This window comes from Abramis brama (assembly GCF_963993115.1).
Source record: "Abramis brama genome assembly, chromosome: 13".
NCBI lineage: Eukaryota > Metazoa > Chordata > Actinopteri > Cypriniformes > Leuciscidae > Abramis > Abramis brama.
Window position 1 is genome coordinate 20,211,867 of NC_139975.1, and position 23,478 is coordinate 20,235,344.

Sequence of the window (23,478 nt, forward strand, 5' to 3'; positions counted from 1 at the left end):
TTGTGTCTTCCTCTTTCCTCCTTCAGTCATCTGTTCGGTAACCGATATGACTGTCACACCCGCTTTGTCTTTTCCATCCTCCTTCTTTCTTCCCTATACCGTTTATCTTGACCAAACAATATGTCAGGCTTTACTACAAGCCTCTCTTTATTTCAAAACCTCAAAATACCATTTTGGTGGCTGTGTTCATTGCTCAGCACAGAACATGGCATTTCTCATTTTATATTCACTTCTCAAATGTTTATTGAAGACAGAGGACTCACAGTCACACGAAGACCTGGAGCAGCATGCCTCAGAAACACAGCAAGACTCATGGCTGTGTCATAACGAATCAGAAATTTAACTAAGCTGAATATGCTGTCTGTTCCTTTACAGATTTAATGCCTGAGGTAGGTAATTTATGTACACAAACGTCAACATTATTCATCCTAGTAAGGGCATTTTCTATTTATATGTTCTCACATGGCTTTTAGAGGATCTTCTTTGAAGGTACAAACTGTCCATGTAATGTACAAATCTCAAGTTTGTCAGCAACACCATCATAATATGTAGGATTGTCCACAACCACTGCATGGTCATGAATCAATCTTCTCTGAAAGCCAATGGAAGACATTCAGGTCTTGTCCTTAATAAGCACACTGTAAAAGACATTTCGATAACATTCTGATCATTCTGTTCAGAAAAGTTGAAATGGAGTCAAAAAGTTTCTTCAGCTCAAACCTAATATTACTTGGATACACAGTGAACGATAAAACCAAAACTCCAGTGTCTCCTTACTTCTTTAAAACAAAGGCTCTGTCTCAGAATTAACTCGCGGTACACTTTAATGATTTATTGATGACTACGGTCCAGTATCCCCTTTCTCACACTCTCTTTAAAATGAGTGAGGATTCCTCGTATCTGAGGACCGACAAAGTTCAGAATGTAATTAAACTCAATACAAACGAATACCTCTACTTGGGAAACCAATGGTAACTCAGAGAGGTCACATGTCCACCACACGTCAACCTTTATCAATGAAATGCCAGTGAGACGAACAATGCACTTTAAGTTAATTACTTAGGACGTGGCTTTGTCCTTCATTGTTCAATCTGACAGTCATCAGATCATCATATCTTTGTAAATTTGCCATTAAGCCAAGCTGTCTGTTCTTATCTATCTGTTCCCATCTGCTTCACAATAAGGTGTAGTAGATAGCGTGACATGATTTAAAGGTTGAGGTATTTTTTTATTATATTACAAGTGTAAACAGAAATGAAAACGCCCAAGCCTGTGTTTGTTTAAGTGTTTAAGCGCGTCACATGTGTGACTTAAGTTTGAAAGCTGATGCTGGCAGTTTCACACCATTGCATGACCTATTTGCTATTTATGTGTCACATTACAGAGCTCAAATGCAACGTTGTTTCAGAATTATATAACCAAGCCCAGGGAGATTGGGAAAAAAAAATGATAATAGTCTTTACCTCCATTAGTGTTTACTGTAAATATTAATGTCAATGTCATGAAAAAAAAAATGGAAATGCTAGAATATTCTCCTCTGTAATGTGTCCTCTAGAGTAACCAATACCATGAGTAAAGTGTAATGAGATCCAGTGTTAATGTGTTCTGATAGGAGGGTAAGGGTACATGTCAATAAATGTTAAGATCTTCAGTCTTGATGAATGAGCGAATGCAAAATTGTATTGGATTCTTCTTCCTTAAATTGTCCCCCAGACTCCCAACTCATTAATCTGTTCCATTTCAGATAAGATGATTTTTTTCTTCTTTCAAGTGTGCTGCTCTTCAATATCTGGAAACAAACCCCAAAGTTGTCTGTGCATCGTTCAAGTTATACTGTCAAAAGTTCAATAAAATGCAATTGTTAACACTTGAACTATATAGATACTGGAGTTTCAAAATGGCATATTGATTTCAAGGAATTTATACATGAAAGTTGATCATAGAGGGAAAAACTTACAAGATGATATAAGTCAAATGTATGGCACATTAAAGTGCAGACTGTTTTGTCATGATGTAATGAATGTTTTTGAAGAATGAGGGAATTATATTGAGCCTGATATCCAAAACCCATTAATATTGCAGTAAATTTAAAGGCCAGAGAGATTGTGAAAAAAGTTTAAATTATCATTTGTTTTAGTGCAAGACACCTAGACTTTAAGTGGACTTCAGGGGAAAATAGTTCCAATGTATGATATTTAACTTGAAATGTGTAGCTTTGACATGTCTGAAATGGAGTGTGTATGAGAGAGATAAAACTGCAACTATTGAATGTGAGTTATTTAAAGAAGCTGCACTGACAGGCATCCTCTAATGCAAAGCTAATGCATGGTGCAGAGCTACAGTCCAAAGAGCATTTGGACCACATTAAGCTATGACGAATACATTTGGCTGTATGTGCAAAATGGACAGCTGCATGGTCTAAAAGTTGTTTTTTAATGGACAGTATTTATTGCTGCTCAGATCCTTTTTGCAGGTCTGTCTGGCAGTAGGAAAACTCCTACATTTAGATAACAGAATGCAAGGCACACTTTTTTCTTTAGAATAATAACACCAGGAATATGTATTAAAACTTCTCAGAATTTTTCATTGAAAGTCATGCGCATGCATGATATGACTGACTGCATGTCTATTATAGGGCTGGGTGATACAAAAAAAAAATCTCAATTTTGTCTCAGGAGGAAGCTGTCACATGTGTTTAATGAACTGTATCTTTTACAGTAATAACGGTGGAAATGCCCGACTTTGAAAAAATAAATCTACACTGAGAAAGATGCACAGGAGTAAAAAGTTGAATTATTAGTATTAGATTTAAACTTATACATGTATGTTTTCGAGTGCACATCAAACTGACCTAAAATTTAGGCTTTAATGCTTTAACAGTTCACCAAAAAAAAGAAACAGCCACGAAGCAACTTGGGCTGAAGAGTCAAACGAAAGGTTTATCAGTGTTTGAACCTACAAGTTTCAGCCCAGGTCATTAACCAATACGACACGCACTGAAACGATTAATTAAACTACGTGAATGTGTAAATAAACTATGAATTATCAAAAATAATGAATGGACACATGCATAATAGCACATGGATGTGAAAGGTGAAAGAAGAAACTCAACCATCTCCGACCCAAATTCCGAGCCGATTTCGTTGTCTTCCACAGCGGGGCAGCGTTACAGCGATCCACAGACAGCTTCATCACTCATCCATGTGCATTTGAGAAGAACTTAACTTGCTGTCGGATGTTACATACCAACAATCTGATGTAGACACAAAGCTATAAAAGTGCGGACACATGTCCGCGCGCAGACCATGAAGGCGTGCACTCCATCGAGGACCATGACATGACAAGAGACCTTCAATTTACGCAAGTTTACGTAAACGCAAAAACAGCCACTCATGGTTTTCCAATGGACTCAAATCCTATGCTTTATGACGAGGATTAATGAAGTGAAGATAAGATGAAAATAAATGGCAGCAGCCGGTTGATGAACAGTTCTTCATTGAGCCCTTACGAGATCTCGCTGAATCGCCCTCCCTGGGTCTCCACAACTTTGGGCTGCTTTCTGATCTTCACTATCGTGGTTGATATATTGGGGAACCTCTTGGTGATTTTCTCCGTGTGCAGAAACAAGAAACTTAGAAACGCAGGTAAGGTCGCTTTTAAAACAAACATTGCAAACCTTTTAAACATTTATTCATGTAAACCTAGGTTACTAGTATTATTTTTTTTTTGTCACTCGCTAGCCTACAGTGCTTATTTTTAATTGCTAGCAGATGATCCAATATTAGTAGGCTATCTTTCTCACTTTCACCTGTAACTATTCATTCGATACTAGTAGCTAAATAGTGACTAACATTTATTTCATTCGTCACCAATACTTATTCCTTAGATTCTAGTGGGTAAATCTCAGTAGTGACAAGGAACAATATGAGTTGAACTTTATGGCATTTTTGTCATTCATTGCATTATAACATTATATAGGTTCAGATATTAACTGTTCTGATATAACTGACTATATGTATTACAGTTAGCCACTGTTCCAGTACTTACTAGTTTTCAGCTTTACTAGTAATTACTCATTGTATTTAATATTTATATCTATTTGATTTGCAGTTAAAATTCTTATCTCACTACAGTTGCTTTATTTATTTATTTATTTATTTATTTATTCATTTATTTATTACTGAGGCAATGACTGGTCATAATAACATTATTTCATTAAAATCTTACTAGCAGGATTTGGGCACCAGGATTTCAGTCAATGGGGTGCTTAAAATTACAGGATATCAAATACTGACAGGACTACATGTATACTATTTAACAGACAGTGTACACTGTATGAAGTGAGTTTTAAGAGTTCATAAATGAATTAAGATCATGCATCATTCTGCATAAACTGGATTCTTACATATTTTCTGTCATTCCTGACAGGGTTTTTCATTTGACTGTATTGGGCAGTAAGGGACTATTTTTAGAGGTTTCAGGTAACTGGCCCAATATCAAACAAAACTGAACAGGCAAGTCATTTTCCTGTGAGTGGATGGAGTGCTTATCACCGGTGTCACACCGGCCCATATGTCACATTTCTCTGCCAATAGAGACAGAGACCTTATGTTGTTCCTCAACTGTGAAGTTTGTGGCACCAGTTTGAAAACTACAACAGCACTATTTTACAAGGAAAACCAGTCTTGGGCAAAAATGTAGCCTGCACTTGTGCATGCTTTACAGTGCTTATGTTTACATAAAGTACAAAGCAACTGCAATGAACTAAATATACTTAAATATGCATTATTATGTGGAGCAGCATGTTGATGTTTTTGCTGTTAAAATTTGGTAGGCTTTAGGCATGTGATGGTATCAAATATTCATATTGCGACAATTGCTGAAGCTTTTATAATAGTAATTGATAAACAAACTTTAGTATTGTCCTCTTAATAATAAGTTTAATAACTTTTTTTATAATAACAAGAAGAAACTTTAAGATTTATATACAATAAAACAATACATAATACAAATGTATTAATTAAACAAATGTTCCAAACTGATTAAAGTGCTAAAAAACACAAAGAACAACAATAAAAAATCAGAACATTTTCAATCAATTGATATCCTTTCTGGACTGGCATGTATTTAAATAAAATATTTAAATGTTAAAAATATAAAAAATTTGAATGTCTGTTTGAAAACACATAAATACTGAATGCCTTCCTTTTTTTCCTCTGTGATAAGCATTCTCTGTATTAGAAACAGAATGTTATGCAACTGCTTTGTGCACCGGAGTAACCGGGGCAACCACTGTATTTCTGATTTTCCATAAGAACCACCTATGTCACTGCAGCTGTCAAAATTCGGAGGCTGCGCATTTGAAGGCTGCATACGTCATCGAGGCGGTCTCATTTAAGAAAAGTAACAGTTAGATTGCAATGTAAGAAAGAAATGACAGTATTTTGCACATCACAAGGAATAACAGTCAATTTTATTACGTCCTTTATAACATCCTTGATATCGTATGCAGCCTTCAAATGCGCCCTCCGAATGACAGAGCCTCCAAATTGGGACACAGCTATAGAGAATTTTCATTTTTGTTAAGCCCATCACGATGCAGAAATAAGCTAATGTGTATTCTAAACAAACAATTCAGAAAATAAGGAATTCACAATGTTTTGAAGTGCCCGCAATAAGAATAGCCTACTGTACTTGTTCATTACATGTTCATTACCAAAATATAACAAATTAACGATATTACTATGTAAATTGTAACACTTTTCCCTGAAATTTACTGTGCTTTGTACTTTACTCTCCATTTTGACCTATTTCATTATTGTCTCTCCAGTTTACACATCTTTGTTGTAATGTTTTCAGTCATCAGGTGTTTTAATTACAGTTTTTCTCAATAGCTTTGGCTCAATTCTCAAAAGAGACTTTTTTTTCCTTCTCAAAACAAGTTCAGATCTCTGAACAGTTAGTTTCTTGGCAACATCAGATTTGAATTTCATATTGATTTAAGCAAATTGCATCCGCTTTGGCACATGTGTGTAAAAGAGTAAGTACAATTGTCTACAATTTGCACAATGACTAAATTCATATGGCTTGTTAATCAAAATTAATGAGTTGATTCCCAGTGAAATTGTCAAACTCTTCACAACTTCTAAACATTCCTTCATTGTGTGAGCAAAATGAGGTTTCAGGTAACTGGCACAATATCAAACAAAACTCAACATGCCAGTCATTTTCCTGTGGGTGGAGTGGATGGAGTTCTTATCACCGGTGTCACACTGACAGTTTTGTATAAAGCAGTTAGTGCCAACAAAAAAGTAGAAAAAAACATGAAATTTGTATATAACAAATATTTCCATGGTGAAAACACATTTAAACATTTTGATCGGTGTGCCTCGCACAATGACAAAAACACTTTTTATTTTAGTGCCATTGGCCAATTTACTGACACAATAACTAGGTTTTGAAGCATAAAAGTTTTGGGTGAGTTACTACATTTCGCAGAAATGCAATAGAGTTCTGATGTTCCATCAAATAGTTGTGACAATTGCACTTAGATAATGTTAAAGGGGTGGCTGATTATGATTTCCCTTTTTTAACTTTAGTTAGTGTGTAATGTTGCTGTTTGAGCATAAACAACATCTGCAAAGTTACAATGCTCAAAGTTCAAAGCAAAGGGAGATATTTGCTTTTAAAGAAATCGCTTTTTAAGGACTACAACAAACGACTGGTAGGGACTACACGACATTCCTCCAGGGTTAATGACATCACCATCCCTAAAATTTACATAAACCCCGCCCCCGGAACACAATTTATAGATTATCAAGACAGAATATGCTAATCAATGACTAGAAGATAACTACACATAAGCTACATAAATTTGTCAACTAACCATTCAGAAACGTCCTGTTGCATTCATCATGTTGTCACTTCTTCTTGAGTCTCTCCATCATTGTCTGAATACAGTTTGAACATGAAAGGCTAAACGTTTTTGACATTTTCAGTGCATGTCTATGTGAGTGCAAGCTGTTGAAGCTCCGCCCTCTGTGCTGGGAGCAGCAGCTCATTTGCATTTAAAGGAACAGACACAAAACAGTGCATTTTGCTGACCCTCAAAAAGGGACAACTTTAACATGCTATATAAAAATATCTGTGGGGTATTTTGAGCTAAAACTTCACATACACACTCTGGGGACATCAAAGACTTATTTTACATCTTGTGAAAAGGGCATTATACCACCCCTTTAAAGGGTTAGTTCACCCAAAAATGAAAATTCTGTCAGTAATTACTCACCCTCATGTTGTTCCAACCCCGTAAGACCTTCGTTCATCTTCGGAACACAAATTAAGATATTTTTTTATTAAATCTGAGAGCTGGATCACTCCTCCATAGGCTTCTAAGGGATTGAAACTTGCTGGCCCAGAAAAGTTATTAAAGACATCGTTAATATAGTCCAAGTGTCAATCCCTTAGAAGCCTATGGAGGAGTGATCCAGCTCTTAGATTTAATCAAAAATGTCTTAATTTGTGTTCCGAAGATGAACGAAGATCTTATGGGGTTGGAACAACATGAGGGTGAGTAATTACTGACAGAATTTTCATTTTTGGGTGAACTAACCCTTTAAGACTGTTTCGAAAAAATGTGCCAAAGTGATTGAGAAAAACTGTAATAATACATTTTATTTCTTTATTTAATAATATATACGTTTATTTTTGTTTCCTCCTGTACTGAGTACAGTGCACTATAACCTATGATAAGTGGGTCAAATTAACCCAGTAATTGTTCCATTAGCCTCCCACGATGTGTGCTTCATTATGTTCCTCGCCATGAGACGACCTCCCATGGCCCATTTTGAAAACCACTGACCCAGTGTGAATATTCAATTAGCAATCATTCCACCACATATACAAAGGTAAAGTGATTTAAAAAACAAAAAATGCGGTCACATGAGCACGCATACATTCGCTCTTCATTGTTCTTCTGTGCTGAAACAAAGTGGTTCCGCTACTCCCCATTGCGGTCTATCTGTTTTATTTAAGCTACTCAACCTCAAAGACTCTATCTGCTGTGGCACAACTGTCTGTTTAGATTATTCAGACTAACCATTCCCTGCTGTTAGGTAAGCCTCCTTTCAACACAGCCAGTGTACCTACATCATAAAACTGCCAATGAAACTCTACCTGAGAGCTAGCAATGATATGCTGTACTATATGCTTGTTATATCTCAATACCTGTAGATTTCAAGGTATATACACTCACACTGGGAATCAAATCCATAACCTTAGCATTGTGGGCATCATGCAGTACCAGTTGAGCTACAAGAACCCCATACAGGCACTTGGTTCCCTTTTTACATTTTTCAAGGTCTCGGACAGTGTAACAGAGCCCATCTTCTCTATGCGGCTCTCATCTCTAACTACTGTTCTTTAGCACTGACTTTGCTTATGAGCCCAAGGCGATCATATTAGATAAAGTTCACTGTTCATTCAAGAGGAACTCTCCTCTACCAATTATTCACAGAGGCTGTGTGAGCGGAAGAAGGGCCCTTTCAGCAGGCTGGAACGAGAATAGTGATTACTTAAAGTATTTTCAAACAACAGCATATAAAAGTCTCAATCAAAGTGCATACATAGATATAAAGTGATAGTACTGATGATTAAAAGTTATTGTTCAGGTTTAACTGAACCACGATGTGATTATTCAATCTCAATAAAAATGTTACCATGTTTAAAGTACAAATTGAATAGATAGTTCATGAAATCTAATGTCACACATCTGAATGTCCTCATTGCTATTTTAATTCACGCTCCAAAAAGAACTAAATACAGACAAATAGACTGCATTGCCCTGTTGGAAACTCACTAATTTTTTGCTTTTTGAGATGATCTTTATTTATTCTCAAGGAGTTCATGTGCTCACTCCTGCCTGCCTTGGCCCTTGGCCTGCCCTCGGGCTGGTTTCGATGCCTGGGCAATGAATGGACAATTGCTTATACACTGTACTGATGCTGCGCTCACTTTCAGACTGACTCCTTTTTGAAGATCCACTCTTGGCTCATCCGCTGTTAAACATAGCCAGCCTGGTCCACCACCGTGCCAGACATTTTAATCCAGGGTCTGTATCAAATGTCACATGACATAGCAAATTTTCTGTGGCCATACTATTTTTTATAAGTGGAGACAAATTTTATTTTATTTTTTTGCTGCTGCTTATTATATGACTGTTTTTTTTATTATTATATATTTTTTTTTTTACAATACTCCAAATAATTGAAGCAGCAGTTGCCATGTTCATTTATTGGGCTAGTTTTGTTTAAATCTCAATCTCTTGTTTAAAACACACTTTTTTTTTTAGGTTTTGTCAGGCCAGGTTGTTGCTTATTTTACATATGTTATACATACCAGTAGTTATATATTGTTCTGCTTGAGAGTCAAACAAAATATCAGTGTGTGGAGTGATTGCCCAAATTAACATAATTTACATATATGTGTTAATGCACAAATCAATATCCTCACACACTCACTTTGAATTGGTTTGTTCAGTATTTCTGCAAGGCTGGACTATGACCCTTTATCTAGGTTTGACTGTGGCAGATGACTTAATATCAAATGTCAGATAACCCCCTGATTGGGCTTCATAATGGTCTCATCATCTACAGAGATGAAGTGAGGAATGATCTTCATGAATAAATGTTGCTTGCTGTGTCTCTATATTTTTTGTTGAGGTATAGATTAACACCTTCAGGGTTTTTCAATTAGTTTTTTTCTTGTCAGTTGTTTCTCTTAGAAGTAAATATGCTTATTTACCATTTTTACCTTATCAAGGGATTTTCAGTACCTTAGAATGACACATTTTATTGTGCTGATCCTTTAATATAATCTGTGCACAATTGTGAGCTGAACAGTACATGCTAGATACAGTACAGTACTTTTTCCTCTGTCTTTTGCCACTCTGCTTGTCTTTAGTTGTACTAAGGACATGAGTGTTGAGTTCTGTTTAAAGACTCCAGTATCATTTGAAACTGCCCTCCAAGATCCCAAAGCAATAAAATATTGATTTAAGCATAATATTTCTGTGAACTCAAGGTTAGTGTAGCTTCTCTTTAGTGCTCAGTTGGAGTGACAAAATTATATCAAAGTTTATTTTGCAAAGGCTGCAGTAAAAACATGCGATACCCAGCCAATACTAATTAGAAGCCAGTATTCCAGAATTTGACCATCAGTGTGATACAGTATTTGCTTTAATATCTGGTTGCTTAGATGTGGAGAAGCTTCATTAAAGGGATATTGAATAAATATAACCGATACTGTACCTACGGGACCCAAAATCTTTTGGTTAAAGCCAAGAAAGCTTAGTTCTGAAAACAAATACCCAACATTGTCATTTGTAATGAGTGCTGACTTATTCTTTCAGTTAGATGATAAAGAGCAACTGCATATCAATGTTTTTGTCTTTTGTTGTATTTGACTCTTGATAAATCAAGGGCACAGTATACAACATAATATTATATGTTTTTATATCATGTTATACTTCTGTACATACATTAGTATGCAATGCAACAAATTGGCAAGAAAAGTGAATGTATTTATATTATTAAAATTATATATAATATAATAACTTACTGTAATAGTACACATCCCCTTGGCTTTCCCACTGCAAACTTAAATATATGTCTCTTGTCCATCTACACTATGAATCAACATCATCATGACAACGCTGATTGACTGACTTCACTAGTGACTAACCTGAGCTGTGATGTCAAAGGCAGCAAACGAGAACAATATAAATCCACTTCACTCTTTTAAGTGCCCAACAAAAACAAATCATGATCTGGGAAAAGAGAATTGAATTGAATATTGAATACTTGGCTGCTTTTGAATGGCTGTCATTGGTGAAAGATGCTTTTTAGATCTAGATGGTGTAGTTACAGTATAGCATCTACCAGAAATGTCTAAACTAACGGGGCTTAAAGAGTTAGTTCACCCAAAAATGAAAATTCTGTCAGTAATTACTCACCCTCATGTTGTTCCAACCGCGTAAGACCTTGGTTCATCTTCGGAACACAAATTAAGATATTTTTGATTAAATCTGAGAGCTGGATCACTTCTCCATAGGTTTCTATGTGATTGAAACTTGCTGGCCCAGAAAAGTTATTAAAGAGATCGTTAATACAGTCCAAGTGACTACAGTGGCTCAATCTTAAGTATATCAAGCGACGAGAATACTTTTTGTGCGCAAAAACAAACAAAAATAACGACTTTATTCTACTATTCATTTCCTTCTCTCTGGACCTCTAGTTGGTTCACGTAGTGTTTTTGCGCTGCGCGTCTGTGTTGCACGTCACCACGTAGGCTCACTATTGGCTGACGCTGGTCATGTGTGTGATGCGTGATGACGTGTAACACAGAAGCGCAGCGCAAAAACACTACGAGGCCCAGAGAGAAGGAAATGAATAGTGGAATAAAGTCGTTATTTTTGTTTGTTTTTGCGCACAAAAAGTATTCTCGTCGCTTGATATACTTAAGATTGAGCCACTGTAGTCACTTGGACTGTATTAACGATCTCTTTAATAACTTTTCTGGGCCAGCAAGAAACATAGAAACCTATGGAGGAGTGATCAGCTCTCAGATTTAATCAAAAATATCTTAATTTGTGTTCCGAAGATGAACGAAGGTCTTACGCAGTTGGAACAACATGAGGGTGAGTAATTACTGACAGAATTTTAATTTTTGGGTGAACTATCCCTTTAAATTCATTTAAACTTGATGCTGTGTTGATAGCAAACATGTTCTATCACATTTCCTACTGAACAAGTTGTGTGTAACCAATTAGTCTTCATTGCCATCTCAAACTACTATAAATACATTCACCTCTGCATCCTGTAGGCCTGTTAGTCTGTTTGCATGTAAACAAGTATCTTCTGTAGCAAAAAAGAAGACCAAATCAAATCAAATCAAATCAAGTATATTTGTATAGCGCTTTTCACAATACAGATTGTATCAAAGCAGCTTCACAGTATTAAATTAAAATAAAATAATACAACAAGGTTTGTTTCTAGTGGAATTTATTGATTGATAAAATAAAATAAAATATCCCCAAAATATCCCCAACTGAGCAAGCCAAAGGCAACAGTGGCAAGGAACCGAAAAAAACTCCATCAAGTGACCTAATGGTGTCCTAAAACTCCATCAGGTGACACTAATGGAGAAAAAAAAAAACCTTGGGAGAACCCAGGCTCAGTCGGGGGCCAGTTCTCCTCTGGCATTTATGAACTAGAGGCCAGATTGTAGTTTGAACTGTAAGATTAAAAATATTATATGAATGCCTGGCTGAAGAGATGCATCTTTAATCTAGTTTTAAACTGGGAGAGCGAGTCCGAGCAACGAACAGTATCAGGAAGACTATTCCAGAGTTTCGGAGCCAAATGTGAAAATGCTCTCCCTCCTTTGGTTGATCTGGATATCCTAGGTATGACCAAAAGCCTCGAATTTATTGATCTTAAAGAGCGCGATGGATTATAGGGCGATAGAAGATCCGTTAAATAGACTGGAGCAAAGCCGTTTAGGGCTTTATAAGTCAGTAGCAATACCTTGTAATTAATACGGAACTTTATAGGTAACCAATGTAGCGATGATAAAATCGGTGTTATATGATCATATTTTCTTGATCTAGTAAGAACTCTAGCGGCTGCATTTTGGACTAACTGTAGCTTGTTTATTGAGGATGCAGGACAACTCAGATCATCTCATTTACACAGTAGACTTTTGTATAGCAAAGAAAATACTGTCTTTTTGAATGTTTTATTGAGCAAACCAGCTAAGGAGTCATTCATCAGTGAATTAGACTACTGTGATCACGCTGCGCTGCATGTGTGATTTTTTATTTAGTTTAATTTTTTTTATAGCACAGTTGAATGCCCTACTGTTTATTTCACAGTACCCAGTAAAAAATGATCATCTCATCACATACAACTCATACAGAAAGCTCACAACTTAATAAAATATGATTTCTTTTATTCACTGTAGATTTAGCAGTGGTGAAATAGCAGTGCAGGAAACACTGCAAGTAGTCAATGAGAAATTTAGCAGGTAATTATCTTTTTGCACTGACAGTCAGTGAATTTGTGCTTCCAAGTTAAAAGAGGTTGCTCACATACAACTGTAACGATAATCCACTGGAGGCAAATTTGTAGAGAACCCAAGTACAGTTTATTTACAAAAACATAAACAAAAGCATGGCATGAACTCCAGGTTACAGGAGACAGGTTAGAGTTACAGGAAACGATACTTGACAAAGACACATGGCAAACATGATGGCTTAAATACACACAAGACTAATGACTAGACAAAGGACACCTGTGAACATAATCAAGAGAATCAACCAATGACAACATGACACGGGAACACATGGCAGGATCACATGACTAACGGGGAATCACATGACAAAGACATGAAACATGACTGACATGAAAAGTCATTTGAGTCAGGCTACTGGTTCATTCAGTTCAACCTCATTTTCTCCTCTCTTGCTGTTTTTCTCTGCTTTCTGATTACTCTGCATCTATTTTTGTGATGTGCTAAATAAAATAAAACATATGAGTTTGCTTTAACTAAGAAAATACTTGCTTTGTAGAGATGCTACCATTCAAAAGTTTGGGGTTTGTAAGATTTTTCATGTTTTTGAAGGAAGTCTCTTATGCTCACCAAGGCTGCATTTACTTGATCAAAATCACAGTAAAAACAGTAATATTGTAAAATATTCAGCATCATTACTCCAGTCGTCAGTGTCACGTGATCCTTCAGAAATTATTCTAATATGCTCAAGAAACGTTTATTATCAATGATGAAAACAGTTTTTCATGGTACAACACAGCCATGGCTTTTCAGGTACAGAAATTGAATAAAGTAATCAAATGTAAATTAACACCTCATACAATCTTCACTGTATAAATTAAATAAATATGAATCATTAATTGAAGTTTCAAAAGCTATTCAGTCAAGAGCAGTGAGTGATTTCCTTGTCTTTTGTCGTTTGATTAACATTAAAAACACAGACAGCAGGAATATTAGGCTGCTGTCACTTTAATACATAATGCACTGATAGGATAATCTTTAAGATGGGCATGTTGACATGATTTTTGTGTGAATTTGTCCATTCAAGCACAAAACTTGAATAAGAACTCAATTTGTGCGTGCTGTCTGACGCGGCTACCGTGTGCGTGCTTCGGATGAGTGCACAAATTTTCTCATAGCACGCGCAAGTTCTCTTTCGCGTCTTGCTCTTGAATGTTTAAATTAGCAAGGCTTGAATGAGTTTAGTTTAAACACAGATAGCGACGTGTGCTGTTCAGGTCTCACCTCCGCTCGCACGCTATCAACACCAGGGTAATGACGCCGTATATGACTGGTCATATTAGAGCATACAGCACTTCGTATTGAACAAAGTTTACAAATGATGACTGTTTTGTCCACACTTTTTGATCAGCTCTGTTGTAACGTATTTGGGAAGCCAGAATGCGTATCCATCGACTGAATACATCATAGGAACTCTGTTTTACACGTTGCTATTTTTAACAAACCATATTATGGATGCGTCGTCAGATTTGAGATGAACCGCGGTGCAAGTGCGTGCCGAACCGAGGGTGGAGAACGGTACGGTACGGTTAGATTTTTTTTTAAAAAAGAGAACCATTACACCCAGGGTTGCCAGGTCTGTGCCCAAGTAGCCCAATGGCCAGTCAAAAGTAGGCCAATGCGATTTTCTCCATATAGGGAGGCCGAATTCTCCACTGAATTTGTACGTCTGTGGGGTGTTTTGGGGGTGTTGGATCGCCAAAATCATACTTACAGAGGTGGCAATCAATCCTTTAAATTTTTTTTTTTTTACCCGCGGTGGAACCATGGAAGCCTTACCCCAGTGGAAACCGTGACACACTTTTTTCCAGCAATCTTTGATGAATAGACAGTTCAAAAGAACAGTATTATAAATGTCTTTACTGTTGTCACTGTGCATGTTGAAGAAGAGAGGTTGAGGCATGTATCTAATCGCATGCTGAATTTATTAAAGCAAACCAAAATCACTGGAACACACAGGAATTGAAAATAACAGTGTTACATTTAACCATCAACATCAAACTTAGGATATAGCAAGAAAAGAACCGACAAAGCAATGCTAGATCAAAGGGCTATAAACAAAAACGAGGACCTAAACTACTGTAGAAACAGGTAAGACTAATCCGTAACCAAGAAAACAAACTAAAAAAATCTGGTAACACTTTATTTTACAGTGTCCATGTTACATGTAACATATGTACATACCATAGTAATAACAGTAAATTATGCATAATTACATGAAACTAACCCTAAACCAAATCCTAATCCTACCCTAACCCTATAGTAAGTACATGTAGTTGCTTAATATTACTCAGTACTTAAATATATTATTACACTGTAACAATGACACCTTAAAATAAAGTGTAACCAAAAATCTTACTGACCCCAAACTTTTGAATGGTAGCATATATGTTCCTGATTGAAAACTTTCAATTCAAGAAATATTCTGTGATTGATTACTTTCCTGTAGCTCAAACAGTAAAGTGTGGTGATGCAAGAACTGTTAAAATTTAAGTTGCTTTGCCAAGCACCTGCCAAATGCAGAAAGGTAAATGTAAACAATAAATCTTGCAAGATAATTTAATCACATTATAGTGCATAGCAGAAAGAAAGAAAAAAGCAGTCACATAAACAGTTGGATGTATAAGAGTTAACAGAGTGAAAAATCCTCTTTGCATTCCTCTGGCTTTCAGAGGATCTAGTGAATCTGGCCGTGAATTTCTCTCACTGTATGTGAGGTGGTGTGGAAAAATCATGACCAAAGGTTTGCCCTGCAGCCTAGATGCCATTAGTGGCACAAACAAACTCTCCAGGGAGAAGTGACGTGCTTGTGAAGGCTTTTACTCTACAGTCTCAGAGTCTTTGCCTCTTATGCTACAGTAGAATGTATGGAGCGAATTATGTGCCATAATTTAACAAACAAATCCAGCATTTTGCAAACAAACTCAATCTACTTCGCAAAGGAAAACTCCACTCGCAAACAAACTCGATCCGCTTTGCAAAGGAAAACTCGACTCGCAAACAAACAGAAAGCAATGTGCAAGCACAAAGGTCAGTTTGAGTGAAAATGCAGTGGAGTTACAAATATGTATTGTGTTTTACAAATATAAATAAATGAGCCAAGATAATACTTCACAAATATATCTGCCTGGACGCATTTGTGAGAAAATCGAGCCGAGAGATCTCATAAAAAGCGAAGCGTCACACAATCATAACAGACAGATATGCATTTGTATGCACTAGATTTGGTATTTGTTCAAAGGTTACATGCAATTTGAAGGATGGTTTGTATATATTTGTTAAGTATTATCTTGGCTCATTTATTTATATTTGTAAAACACAATACATATTTGTAACTCCACTGCATTTTCACTCAAACTGACCTTTGTGCTTGCACATTGCTTTCTGTTTGTTTGCGAGTCGAGTTTTCCTTTGCAAAGCGGATCGAGTTTGTTTGCGAGTGGAGTTTTCCTTTGCGAAGTAGATTGAGTTTGTTTGCAAAATGCTGGATTTGTTTGTTATAATTATGGCACATAATTCGCTCCATAAGAATGGCTCAGCATTCAGATACACATGGTCATGGATCAGTGCTGTATTCATGTTTGCAGTGGGAGGTTGATATTTTTGGACATTTTTATAGAGACAAGATCATGATTATATTATGATAATTTTCAATATTGCATTTTGTAGTGTTTGTCGTGTAGAATTGAAAATAATCTTGACTGTTTTTCTACCCCCTCTTCCTACCACAAGGACCATTTGGAGTTCCAAAAGGCACAGAGGTTTCTGATAGTGATCTAGGCCTTGTCTGTAGGCCAAAATGTTTGTACTTTGGGGGGTGATGAAGTGTCACACCTTTAGTACGGTGGGGGAAGTGTAATTATCTGATTGGTCAGTTTGAATGTCTCACATCTAGGTTTTAGTCACATGGTCAAGGAAAGGCTAAAAGAAGGTTGAAACTGTTGCTCTGTCTCTTTGATGCTCTGGCTCTCTTCTCTGGGTCCCTTTCTTGGGGCTCTCTCCTTTTCCCTCCTCTTTTCTCTCTCTCTCTCTCTCTCTCTCTCTCTCTCTCTCAGGTAACAATTTTTCATTTATGCTGGGTACAATTAATAATATAAGTTATCATCATCTCATATCATCTATTTTGCAACTATTTTAAGTGAAACCATAACCATATTTTGTCATTAAACCTTTTCAATTACAACTAATGTGCAAACTAGTTTTGATTTGGTATTGACTTTGAAGTGCTACATATTGCAGTACAATATCGTCACTCTCTATAGTAACGCTCTCCCACAAATATTAAGCTATTGTAACTGCGCTTATTTCCGTCGTTGGTATAAGTGGCAGTGGGTGGAATAGACAAGAAATGTGCAGTTTTCTACCATCTTGCTAATAACGTTTCTTTAGTCATTCGGCATTTCTTGCAGAATGAACCACTGCAGGAATCCACCCTTACAGTCCAAACAAACTAGAACTTAACATGCAAATATTACGAATATTAATGACATAATGTTGACAGTTTTGCCAAAACTCCTAGCGGTTTGATGTGTACTTACAGACAAAAATTCTAATTTGAGTCTACAACATGCCATCTCACTATGATATGGTCAAGCATGCTATACTCTATTTACAAAACCTGTAATTAAACAGTTCATTTTCCCTTGACATCGACAACAGATCAGATACTTAGCAAAGTTTGTATAAAAACAGTACATTTATCTCCTTCCAGTTGTAATCATATAAAGCATCAAAAACTCTAGGGAGATAAACTCGGCTTGTTGCAGTTGTGCACTCAAAATAATGATGTCTCATATGAAGTCTACAGCTGAAGATGACTTGTGCAGTGAGATTTGTGGTCCATGCTACAGGGCCCCTGCTGGGCTTTCCAGATCTCACTTTATATTTTCCCTATCTCTGTTAGTCATCCTCAGTTCAAATAAAATTTTAGAAAAACAACAGTTGAAAATAGAGAAGCCATTGATATGTCACAGGAATGTTCTGGAACGATCTTCTGGTCTAATGATTCCTAATTGGCTAAATCATGAATGTATTTATTTGGCAAACGTTCAGGGTTACAAGATTTGCCCAGCATGTTCTCACAAGCATATGAGATAAAAATGCCAATATGCGAGTGCAGTGTTCAGCCTCTGAACTGGATGTCCGTTTAGTTTGAATGATTCAAACTTAAATGCTATTATTGACCTTTTCTTTTTAAGTGAGCCAAAATGAAATGAGTAGAGAATGAATATAGAAATTGACAGAATGATAATAGAAAATACCAGGGATCATATTAATGGCTGAAATCAACTAAAAAAAAATACCTAAACACTTAAGACTGTTGATTTCTTATAAATATCTGTAACGACTGAGACAAGTCAGACACAAGTATTTGTTATAGTTTAACAACTGATATTTAGAACTCACTCTGGGAATATGTGACCCCATCCCACCAAAACAGGGCAAGAAGATCTTAGTCACCCCGACAACAATCAGATAAGGAGTTTTATGACTTTTAGCAATGTGGACAGAGCCTCTGCTGCAATACTAGAACAGTGCAATACTAGTACTGATGAACTGACTAACATGAAATTAACATGTATTCCAGAACATTTTGTGAATGATTTACTGTTGTGTGTTGTGTCTTTTAATATTATTATCTGTTGATACTATGATCTTTTGATACTATGTATTTTATTATAGAACCAACGGTCAATGTTTGGTCTCTATAAATTGGTACTTTGAAGATCGAAATGATTGTGTACAAGATATTCCGATAGCTGTGCAACATATTAGTATTACAAGAATCTTTCTTAGTTTCGCCTTCAGAAACCAATCCAGCGTGCAAATGAGCATGCTTAGAACATAGCGTCATAAATCTTCTCCACAGAGGAAACTCCCGCCAGAAGGTCCACCCTTCTCATTGGTTAAGCAAACCCAGAGAGGTGTGGCCGTTCTCAGGCTTTATTAGAGACAGTCCACAGTGACCACCCTCTTTCTTAGCTCGTCTCATCCGGCTACAACACTGCTTCTGCTGATACTCGGGGGAACCCCTCTCCCCCACTGGGGCCCAGGGCCCTGAGCCCAGCAAGCCTGCCATGCTTTCATACTACCAAAGGGAGACAGAAGGCCGTGTCTCCAATCCAGAAAACTGCAACTTTACCATCACTGAATGGACAACGATCAATTCCGGGCCTTCTCGGCACTTCAGGATGCCATGCCGTCCAGCGTGCCCTCATGCAAGCTCATCATCATCTTCTCCATCAAGCAGAGAAGAAAACGATGGCAACTTGCACCATGACTTTTGACACTCACAGACTCATCAACGAACAAAATTTTCAACCACTTCAAGAATTGTCCGCGCACACAAACTATGCAAGTATCAATTTAATGAGGTGCTGTGAAAATGATAAGCTGATGGTTCTTTTCATAGTTAAATAGATCTTTTCCATAGTTCTATTACCTGCTTCCGGTTCCATAACACTCACCACTTTACCTATGCATGTATGTATGGGTGAATGTATGTATGTTTGTTTATTTAGTTTAGTTATGTTTGTGAGTAAGTTAATAAAAGTTGTGCACAATTATGTATTTGGTTTCTGATTCTCTGCTTGAATACAAAGTCCCTTTTACGATCTTGATCTTGTTACATTCTCTAAGTGCTGTACATGCTAAGGTTTTAAAGAAAATATTTGATACTTTGAAAAGGTATGATTTTATAAAATAATTATAAAGATGTGTATTCACAAGTGTATTCAAGGTGTAAGGAAAACTTGATGTTATTAGAGTCAGTGAATCATACAAATCATTCAAACAGATAAATGGTTTTAAATATGTATGAAGCACAAATAGCTTACATGATACATGACATGAATAAAGAACAAACATCTGGAAATGGTATATTTAAAACCAGCGACTCCAAGGATGGAGTCTCATTAGCTAGGGTCTATGTAACAAAGTATGTTGTTCATGGTGAAAGTTTAAACACTTTAATCTAGAATTAACACAAATCAAAAGTAAAAGACATACATAACCAAAACATAACATAAACTAGTCCAGGCCTGCTCCTCTCTCGTCCTTCACTGTCCTCCTCCGAAGCTTCTCCGTGAGAGATACGAGACCGGTGCAGCGCGCAGTGACGTGCTCTTCTAACATGGGGCCCAAAAGTTCTAAAAGGTCTTCATTGGAGAGCTATATGTATCATGTGACAATAACAGATGCAACCCAAATTCTTTTAATAGTAAAAGCAGCTGACAGGCTTAGGAAAGATATGAATTAATTACATGCATTAAAGGTCATGCTGCAAAACTGGCATCCATCCCGAAAACCGCCTAAAGTTTGTTTTTGAAAGTTGTCATACACAAAACTTGTGCAGGATCTGAGATGGTGAACACATGGCAGTCATATGAAACCTCTTTATTTCCCATCTATTAAAATTATCGCTACAATATTGTATTTGCCCTCATGTTATTCAATAACCTAATAAATTGCATTCTGGGAATTTTAATAAGCTGTTTTGCTTGAAAGTTTTTCTCATTTTTACAATGTCGCTTTGTGCCTGTAATTGCATTTATCTCCTTTCCACTGTCATTGTTTTGCAGGGAACATATTTGTGGTGAGCTTGGCAGTAGCTGACCTGGTGGTAGCAGTCTATCCTTATCCTCTCGTGCTGGTCTCCATTTTCCACAATGGATGGAACTTGGGATTCGCCCACTGCCAGATCAGTGGATTCCTGATGGGACTGAGCGTGATTGGATCTATATTTAACATAACCGGCATTGCCATCAATCGCTACTGCTATATCTGTCACAGCCTCAAGTATGACAAGCTATACAGTGACAAGAACTCTCTTTGTTACGTCGTTCTCATCTGGATACTGACCGTGGTCGCTATAGTGCCAAACTTTTACGTAGGCTCCCTGCAGTACGACCCCAGGGTCTACTCATGTACGTTTGTGCAGTCGGCCAGCTCAGCGTACACCATCTCTGTGGTTTTCTTCCATTTCTTTCTTCCAATCATGATTGTGACGTACTGCTACCTGCGGATCTGGATCTTGGTGATCCAGGTGAGGAGACGCGTCAAACCCGAGTTTCGGCCCAAACTCACGCCACACGACATAAGGAACTTCGTCACCATGTTCGTGGTGTTTGTTCTTTTTGCCGTCTGCTGGGCCCCTCTCAATTTCATCGGCTTGGCGGTCGCCATAGACCCCGGGCGGGTTGTGCCTCTCATCCCGGAGTGGTTTTTTGTATCCAGTTATTTTATGGCCTATTTCAACAGCTGCCTTAATGCCATAGTCTACGGACTGCTGAACCAGAACTTCAGAAGAGAGTACAAAAAAATTATCGTCTCACTCTGCACTGCGAAGATGTTCTTCCCAGAGAGTTCAAATGATGCTGGAGACCGGAACAAAAGCAAGCCATCTGCTTTAATGACAAACAACAACCGAGTAAAAGTAGATTCGGTATGAAAACACAGAAGGGACACTGTAAACAAAAACCAAATGAACATTTCAGCTGCTTTCAGAAACAACTATTTATAACCGATATTTATAACCTAAATACAGGTGTCTGTATTTCTTGTACCTGTTGCTTTTTTAATAGGGTGCATTGCAAATATCTTGCTTTTTCTCAGTGTTTACAAGTTCATGTATGTATTAATGTAATGTGTTTATTTTATATGCAGCAGGTACACTTTTTTTTTCCAGGACATTATAAAATTAATGTAACAAACCAATGCAGACACTGTCATACATGAAAAACAAGGTGCCAAGTGAGCAGATCAATAGCCCTTAAAGCTGATAAGTGCTCAACAATGTCATTTTATGATCTTTATCATATTGTTTTTTTTTTTAGATTAAGTTATTTTCTAATGTTCTTTAGATGCTGTCTGCAGCACATGTCAAATAATGCATTTGCAAAATAATACTTTATACTTTGTTTATTGTACTTAAGTATAGTTATTTCTTGGTAACCTTGGATAAATTGTCAGAAACATTATTTCTCCAGTTTATTTGAAAGTAAATGTCTTTTAGTTCCCACAACAGATTTTAAGGGATAGTTCACCCAAAAATTAAAATTCTGTCATAATTTGTTCTCCCTAAAGTTGTTCCAAACCTGTATGAATTTCTTTCTTCTGTTGGACACAAAGGAAGCTATTTTGAAGAATGTTTGTTACCAAACATTTGTGGGACACCACTGACTTCCAAAGTATGGGGGAAAAATACTATGGAAGTCAATGGTGTCCCACAACTATTTTGTTTCAAACATCCTTAAAAATAGCTTCCTTTGTGTCCAACAGAAGAAAGAAATTCATACAGGTTTGGAACAACTTTAGAGTGAGTACATGATGACAGAGTTATTATTTTTGTGTGAACTGTCCCTTAAAGATTACTTCACAAATTAAATGTTGGCAAGCTCTTAAAGGGATAGTTCACCTAAAAATTAAAATCACAATTTACTCACCCTTATTTAATTCTGTATGATTTCCTTTTTTCAGCAGAACACAACTGACGAAATGTTGCTGACGTGTTTTTGTGAAAAGTCAGTTGGGTCCAGAACAACACTGGACTAAATTGACTTTCATTGTATGGACATAAATAAATAAATGTGTTTTTAAAAATATGTTCTTTTGTGTTCAACAGAAGAAAAATAGTTATAGAGATGTGTATCAATTTGAGGGTGAGTAAATGATGACAGCATTTTTTTTTTTTTTTTTTTTTGAGTGAACTATTCCTTTAAGGGGTCCACCGTAGCATATGTATAACATGCATATCTTATGAAATGTGATCAAAATGGTAAATTCTAAAAACGTTTAGAATTAAGTTACTCTGAAACAACTTATCCATATTTTGGCGTATAGATCAAGTTCAGTATACTGCTATAAACCACCTTTATAATGTCATATCAATGATGTTCAACACAGTACCTTACTTTCTTGTTTACAACATAAAAAGCAACAAAATGGAACATATTTGTTTGTCCTTTAAATTTTCAATGTTAATAAACTGTGCTGAATAAACAGATGAAAACAAGAGTTACGCTTCCTTGATGATGGATGAGAAATAGATAAACTGCACATTCTTTTTTATGTTATTTGCCATTTCTGCATTTATTAGATAGGACAATGAAGCAATGGGAAAGGAGAGAAGGAAACAGGGTCTGGAAAAGACTTCAGCATGACTCAAACTCATGTTGCCCACAATGCAACTGCACCACAGGTCTGAGCGCTACCCACAAGGCCATACAACAACTTTCCTTTTCAGATGATGCCATGCGTGCCACACAGGGTTTTGGATAATGTTAGCCAAATAGCTGTTCAGTTTCATTGGTTGGATTTAATGTAATCTATTTAAGCTTAATGTTGTGACTT

The 23,478-nt window shown here is 36.7% G+C and overlaps 1 protein-coding gene across 1 annotated transcript; it reads left to right on the forward strand.

Moving 5' to 3' along the window:
• The first annotated feature begins 3,207 nt into the window (after window positions 1-3,207).
• Window positions 3,208-23,133, forward strand: mtnr1ab (melatonin receptor 1A b). Its single transcript, XM_084134078.1, has 2 exons — window positions 3,208-3,644; window positions 20,709-23,133. The coding sequence occupies exons 1-2, from the start codon at window positions 3,455-3,457 to the stop codon at window positions 21,575-21,577; spliced, it is 1,059 nt and encodes a 352-aa protein (XP_083990204.1). The 5' UTR covers window positions 3,208-3,454; the 3' UTR covers window positions 21,578-23,133.
• The last annotated feature ends 345 nt before the right edge of the window (window positions 23,134-23,478 follow it).